This window comes from Sinocyclocheilus grahami, unplaced genomic scaffold, assembly GCF_001515645.1.
Source record: "Sinocyclocheilus grahami isolate Dianchi unplaced genomic scaffold, SAMN03320097.WGS_v1.1 scaffold293.1, whole genome shotgun sequence".
Lineage (NCBI taxonomy): Eukaryota > Metazoa > Chordata > Actinopteri > Cypriniformes > Cyprinidae > Sinocyclocheilus > Sinocyclocheilus grahami.
This window is the reverse complement of record NW_015505472.1, coordinates 142,594-149,932: the sequence shown is the minus strand read 5'-3', so window position 1 is coordinate 149,932 and position 7,339 is coordinate 142,594. Positions and strand designations below refer to the sequence as shown.

At 38.5% G+C, this 7,339-nt stretch overlaps 1 protein-coding gene across 1 annotated transcript; it reads left to right on the top strand.

Moving 5' to 3' along the window:
• Nucleotides 1-238: 238 nt before the first annotated feature.
• Nucleotides 239-6,017, top strand: LOC107600836 (mitochondrial 2-oxodicarboxylate carrier-like). The gene is made up of 4 exons (XM_016292809.1): nt 239-371; nt 1,966-2,159; nt 5,336-5,390; nt 5,683-6,017. Exons 1-4 carry the CDS (start codon nt 239-241, stop codon nt 5,742-5,744), a joined length of 444 nt encoding a protein of 147 aa, XP_016148295.1. The 3' UTR covers nt 5,745-6,017.
• The last annotated feature ends 1,322 nt before the right edge of the window (nt 6,018-7,339 follow it).

Genomic DNA, 7,339 nt, shown 5'->3' with positions numbered 1-7,339 from the left:
CCCGCTGCACCACGGCAGGAGGGTGAGCTTATTGTGTATCTGGGACTGCCGGATTTTGAAGGGGACCTACTAGACTGGGAGGCAGATATATATACAGACATGTCCATTCTCCTCCCTCCTTCATCTGAGCCCTCTGTCAATCCTGTCCCCATGTCACAGAGAGGGCTTCCGGTCCCAATTTTGGCTCAGGGAGAACTTTTGCTCCTGAGTGCAGCCCTGAGAGCCCGGAGGCTCACAAATGACCACCCACCCTCCTGTTCCTGCCTCCTCCACCGCTGTCATCTGGAAGACACTCTGCTTGCCCTCAGCCCACCATCTGTGCAGTGGGATCGCCGCGGGTCTGCCAGTCTCCATCGTCATCGTGGCTGGGTGTATAAACTGGAGCATTAGATTTACTCAAATGAACTAATTGGAAGCAGACTGAGGTATTTGTTGGGGGGGGGGTTACAGTTGAAGTCCTACTGAAGATTAGTAATCCCCCTTCATCTGGTGCTAAGATCATCATTGCCTGAGAAGCCAGAAACCTCCAGCACTCAATCATGCAAAAGGGCAGAGCTCACCAACCCTGATTTGACTGTCTATTGCAAAAAAATCGCAGGGAAGCATATGGTTTTTTAGGTGGAGCATTTACTTTTCTTTAGTATTTTCAAAGAAGCCAGTCATTCACTTGGGATCAGGATCGAAATCAATGGTCCTTCTCCAGGGGTATCAAATCAAATCCTGCACAGGCTCCGAGATTTAAGGAGCATTTGCTATGAAACCAGCGACTCTTTTCTATGAACATTGAGAAAGTGTGATACAAATGTAATAGCAATGAAGGGAGTGTTTCGTGTGGAAACTATACATAAGGCGGAGCGCTGTTGTTACACATCAATGCTCTTCCCCTACAATGCGACGTTCAGGTTTAGCTGTCAATGTTGCGTGTCACTGCTGGGCTGCTGTCATTTGTAAAAAATATTCTGGCCAATTAGATGTCAGAGCTGTGCTGGTTCAGGCTTCTTTTGGTACAGTAACTAGTGTCGAGTCGCAGCCCAATTACCCAAATTGTCCCCATATGCCTCCCAGTCTGCCTGCGTGAACTCTGTTTATAAATCCTCTCCCAAAGTTTGCCCTTGGTCATGTGACCTGCTTCAGCCAATAGTAAAGCCTCGCTCTTCTCATGAAACTCTAATCTGTGCCCTGCTACCATAAAATGATCTGAGGTTTTATTTCAGCTTTGCATTTACATCCTTGACTCTGTGCCCCCTTTATTCACTTATTTCTTTAGTCCTCCCTTGCTGGATCACTCACTTGCATATTTTCCATTGATAATTTCATATCTCTCCTTATTAGCTCCTATTAGCTTATTAGCTTATCGCCCTACATTGTCTCTGTGTTCGTTAATTTGCATTTTCGTATCAACTAGAGTGTTATCTCATAATTTTGAATATTATGGCCCTGCCAATAAAACAGTCATCAAACAGTTATTGTTTTATCACTAAAGGAATAGTCCAGTTAAGTGCAATCAACATCACTTATTTTAGCAATTTATTTAGACTTGTCCCTTTTTTTAATTCAAGAAAAAAATTAGGTATAGTCAGGCACTTACAACGACAGGTAATGGGGCCAATTTGTAAAGTTAACTCATTGTTTCAATTATGTAGTGGCAAGAAATAAACAATATGTTTGTTAAAATGATTTTAGTGTGAATAAAATTACTTATTAACCTTTCCTTTGTAAAGTTATAACCAGTTTTATTTGTGCTTTTAAATTACTTCCATTGAAAGTGCCTCAACATAATTTTTTTTTTTTTTTTTGAGGGGCAAGTCAAAATAATCATCCCACAAGTGCTGTCTGTAACTTGTAGAATATTCCTTTAACTTTACATCTAAAAGTAAACTTTTAGACTTTCAGACCACTTTATTTTACAAATTGAATGTCACAATTTTATTTTAAATTTACAGAATATTCCTTTAACATCTTCAGCAAACATTAAAGTAAAGCATTGTTTGCAATTCATGAGAACGTTTGCTATCGGTTTGGTGTCAGGAACGGTCTCGTCCTGCGTGAACATTCCTTTCGATGTCGCTAAAAGCCGTATCCAGGGTCCTCAGTCCGTTCCAGGGGAGATCAAATACCGCAGCTGCTTTCAGACCATGGCTCTTGTGTACCGTGAGGAGAGGTAAGGCCTGAGTCTACACCATCACCCTACAATTACAGGTGTCAAAATTACACCCGACAAGAGGCATTAAACCAACCAGAACTGCTATGAGGTTCAACTACAAGAAAAATTCTACAACATTTTTTGTTTATCCTTTATCCTTAGGGGACAAAAGGGCAAGTTTTGACAACCCACCATATTTAAGCACCCTCTAAATCTCAGTATAATTATGTTGTCCTTTTGTTCTGAGCTATATGCTGGAAAATAAGCACTAATATACTTTGTGTCATTTCTTTTGTCTAGATCTTGATTTGAATTACATAAACTTTCCATAACATTTTTAGTAGATACTTGATCTGGATCCATAAAATGGATATGGACGTGTTTTACCATGTGCATTTCACATCCTAGAACTCAAGACAGTAATAATGGGTGAATGATATAAGGCTGCATTTTTTGATTTGAATTACATAAACTTTCCATAACATTTTTAGTAGATACTTGATCTGGATACATAAAATTTATATGGACGTGTTTTACCATGTGCATTTCACATCCTAGAACTCAAGACAGTAATAATGGGTGAATGATATAAGGCTGCATTTTTTATATATAAAGTCTATTAATAAAGTATACAAAAATGAAATAAAAATGCAGTTCATACACAATGACTTAAATACACATGTTCTGTGATGAGCATGTTTTACATTTCTAATTTAAAACCAATTTTAATATTTGTTTAACCATAAAGTAAAAAACTAAATTAGGGGCTACAATTATGCCAAATAGTTTGGCATGATCTTTTGTTATTGTTTCTTTAAAAAAGTAAATAAAAAAATAATAAACCTGATTTACTGCCTATTAACATGTGAAAAAATACTGCCGTTGCTTTAGAATATATAAATATTTTAGCATACAGTATGATGACAAATAAGAATAAGAACTAATGCTCAAAAATGGCACTTCAAGGAAGATTTTATGCAACAAGCGTGAGATCAGCTGGCATGCTTGTGTGAATTCATTGTGTAAACACTGTGTTGATTCTGACATGGGCTGTTGTTTCTTAGTGAAGACCCTAATAGTGCCCACAGCACTATTCTCCCTCTCTCTCTCTCTCTCCATCTGAATTGTGAGAGAGAATCAGTAGTTTTATGGCCCTTCAGGGCCTTGATTGGCCCCGTTCACTCTGTACAAAGGGAACGGCAACTCATTTGTTATTAGAGGCAAAGAATGGAGGCCTGATCTTGGGCAAGGCAGGGTGCGTGTGTGTAAGTGGGTTAAAGAGAGAGACACTGAAGCTGTTTTAGTTTTAGGGGTGCTGAGAGGGTACCCTATCCTGTCCAGCCCTCTAGCACGACACAGTCCTGGCTAATTAGTGGTCCCTATGGGAGACGTCGTTAAGCAGGTCCTAACGAGGCGCGCGGCGCTCAGCGGGTCAGTCTAATCAGACAGCGGGGCAGAGAGGAAGTGGCTCAAGCCTTATTAACACCAGCACAAGCAGAGGACAGAGGCTGGGACAGAGAGACCGCCAGGCCCACTGCCAGAAATCAGCTTGAACACATTAGGGCATGTACGCAACAAAATCAGCTATTAGTGCCCTATACCTGTTCCAGCATCACAGACAGACCAAGTCTAAGAGAGAAAGAGAGTGAGAGAGATGAATTACCTTAAAGGGATAGATCAGCCGAAAGAAAGAAAGAAAGAAAGAAAGAAAGAAAGAAAGAAAGAAAGAAAGAAAGAAAGAAAGAAAGAAAGAAAGAAAATTCTGTAATTTACTCACCCTTGTGTCATTCAGAATCGGTATGACTTTCTTCAGTGGAACACAAAAGAAGATAATTTAAGGCAATGTTAATGCTGCTCTTATCCATACAAAGTGAATTTTCAAGTTCCAAAAAAGGACGTGAATGCATCATAAATGTACCACGTTAAGCAGGTCCTAACGAGGCGCGCGGCGCTCAGCGGGTCAGTCTAATCAGACAGCGGGGCAGAGAGGAAGTGGCTCAAGCCTTATTAACACCAGCACAAGCAGAGGACAGAGGCTGGGACAGAGAGACCGCCAGGCCCACTGCCAGAAATCAGCTTGAACACATTAGGGCATGTACGCAACAAAATCAGCTATTAGTGCCCTATACCTGTTCCAGACAGACCAACAGACCAAGTCTAAGAGAGAAAGAGAGTGAGAGAGATGAATTACCTTAAAGGGATAGATCAGCCGAAAGAAAGAAAGAAAGAAAGAAAGAAAGAAAGAAAGAAAGAAAGAAAGAAAGAAAGAAAGAAAGAAAGAAAGAAAGAAAGAAAGAAAGAAAAAAAGAAAAAAAGAAAGAAAGAAAATTCTGTAATTTACTCACCCTTGTGTCATTCAGAATCGGTATGACTTTCTTCAGTGGAACACAAAAGAAGATAATTTAAGGCAATGTTAATGCTGCTCTTATCCATACAAAGTGAATTTTCAAGTTCCAAAAAAGGATGTGAATGCATCATAAATGTACCAATAAATTCATCCATATGGCTAGGATGACGACATCACTGAATCATCAGTGAACTGACTTTAGCTGAAAACTGACTCTGTTATTGTCTTATTGCATCATTGACAAACTATTTTCCTGTTTGACTCTGTAAAGCTGCTTTGACACAACCAGTATTGTATATAGCGCTATACAAATAAAGGTGACTTGACTTGACTACTCATTCTAAGTCTTCTGAATCCACATGATAGATTTTTGTGAGAAAATTATAAAATTTTAAAGGGATTTTGTGTTTTATGTTCTCATGCATCAAGAAAGTAAGGTTGACCTTCTGTTTGCCATATTTGATGAGATCTATGTATGTACGTTTGTCAATGTGAATAAAAGCCTAAATTTAAGCGTGTTCAAACTTGCCTTGCGATGACCAATTCCATTTGGTGTTGTTGACATTTGAATAGCAATTTACATTTTAGTCCATAACTCGTACAAATCGCATGGCTTCAGAAGACCTTGAATATAATGCACAAGTAGTATAGACTACTTTTATCATACTCTAATGAGCTATTGGTGTCCTTACATTCTGTAGGGAACCGAGCAGCATTACAATTTTCAGAATTTCTCTTTTTGTATTCCACAGGAGAAAGCAATTCAAGTCATTAAATTATAATAAATGTAACTGATGTATCTGTGTGTGTGTGTGTGTGTGTGTGTGTGTGTGTTTGTTTTCTGCAAATATCTTGCCTTATACAAAGGACTGATTCCCAAGATCATGAGACTTGGACCAGGTAACATAAATAAGTGCATAGTTTTACTATATTTAAGGGATAGTTCACCTAGAAATTAAAATGCTGTCATCATTTACTCTGTCTCAGTGTTTTTTCCGCATACACTAAAAGACAATAGTTTAACACACACTGTTTTGGTTCTTCTTTTGTGTTGAGCAGAATAAAGAAAGTCATACAGGTTTGGAACGAGGATGCATAATTGATGACAAAATTTAAATTTTTAGGTGCACTATCCCTTTAACATATGACAATTATCCATGCCCTTTAACTGATATTTACTTTCTGAATATAGGAGGTGCAGTCATGCTGCTGGTTTATGAATACGTATCTGACTGGCTGCAGAAGAACTTGTGATTATCTGCACATTACCATCAGTCTGTACTCCATCCTTCCCCAGGTCAATCAAACAGAATGCTGTGATTGTTCCTCAACAATCACACCAACCAGATCACAGCTCCTCAGACATGTGACATGTAGGCTCTCCACAGACGCTTTGCAACAGCTCAGTCACTCCCTGGATCTTGACATTCCATGTCTTGTTTATATATAACAGAACACAACTACTGAGACATCCGAGAGTTACCTGTCCACATGCCTGCATATGTAATAGTAACCACAGCAGCTCTACACACCTCAACTGAAAATACCAAACAGAAACAGCACCTCATTAATTAACTCATTTTAACCTAAATTAATAATTTTTGACTGAACAAGACTGAATTACAGTAAGCCTGAGGGATGCGTCTACTGGATGGCTTCCTTATGACTTTGACTTTATTAGATTTAGTTGAAAATTTGTCATACTGTATGTCACTTTCCGTGTTGAAGATATTCGAAGCTCTCAAGGTCTCACTTCTTAATAGCCATATCAATTGTGTTTCAAAGAGAGCACTCTTGATACGCTTAACACTTAAATGTGTTAAGCAATGGCATATTGTTACATTCAGACAAAAGCACAAATTGAACTTTGGGCATTCAAATTCTACTGAAGTATTTGGGGATTTCAAAATAATTTTTAATGTAAAATAATTATAAAATCAAAAACATCTTAAAGCCAGAAATGGTTACAAGTATCCATGTAATAGCTGTATTTTGACAATAATTGCTCCTGAACTATGATAAATGAAAATGGTTGTGGGTGCCATGAAATAAAACTCCAAAATTACACCTTTTAACCACTGAATTTTCATGACTTTTCCAGTTGATTTCCGGAAGAAAAAATAAAAAATAATTAATCTTACTAAATATTTTATTGAGTTTTCTACCAGATGACATCTTTTTTCTTTAAACTTTATATTCACTTCTAGAAATGTCCATAGCTTTCAGGAGTTTATGAATTTCTGGGTTTTTTTCTTATCTTAGGGCTAGACATCACAACTTTAAGGTTTTTTATGTACTATGACGTTTGCCTCAAACTCCTAATTTGCTGCTTATTAATAGTTAATAAGGTAGTTGTTAAAGGGATAGTTCACTCAAGAATGAAAATGTGATGTTTATCTGCTTACCCCCAGGGCATCCAAGATGTAGGTGACTTTGTTTCTTCAGTAGAACACATATGATGATTTTTAACTTTAACCGTTGCAGTCTATCAGTCGTATAATGCATGGCAATGGTAACAAAATCTATGAGAGTAAAAATAACATGCACAGACAAATCCAAATTAAACCCTGCAGCTCGTGACGACACATTGATGTCCTAAGACACGAAACGATCGGTTTGTGCCAGAAACCGAACCGTATTTATACCATTTTTTTGACCTCTAATACACCACTATGTCCAACTGTATTTGGGCGCGCGCACGGCATCCGGTGCGTGAGGTGAGTACGCTCTCTGGCGTAGTTTACGCAAGCGCTGGAAGTGATCTCTCGCGCGTATACGTCACTCATTGTTTACACAGTGCACAGTCATTGTAGGTACGACGGCTAATCAAAATGGTACTTACTTGCACT

What these genes read in the sequence shown, in the direction of transcription:
- LOC107600836 (XM_016292809.1), top strand. Translation starts at nt 239, where the DNA reads ATGACCACCCACCCTCCTGTTCCTGCCTCCTCCACCGCTGTCATCTGG. An exon ending in CTCTTGTGTACCGTGAGGAG is followed by an intron (nt 2,160 to 5,335) that starts AGGTAAGGCCTG and finishes TTTGTTTTCTGC; the next exon opens with AAATATCTTGCCTTATACAA. An exon ending in GATCATGAGACTTGGACCAG is followed by an intron (nt 5,391 to 5,682) that starts GTAACATAAATA and finishes TTCTGAATATAG; the next exon opens with GAGGTGCAGTCATGCTGCTG.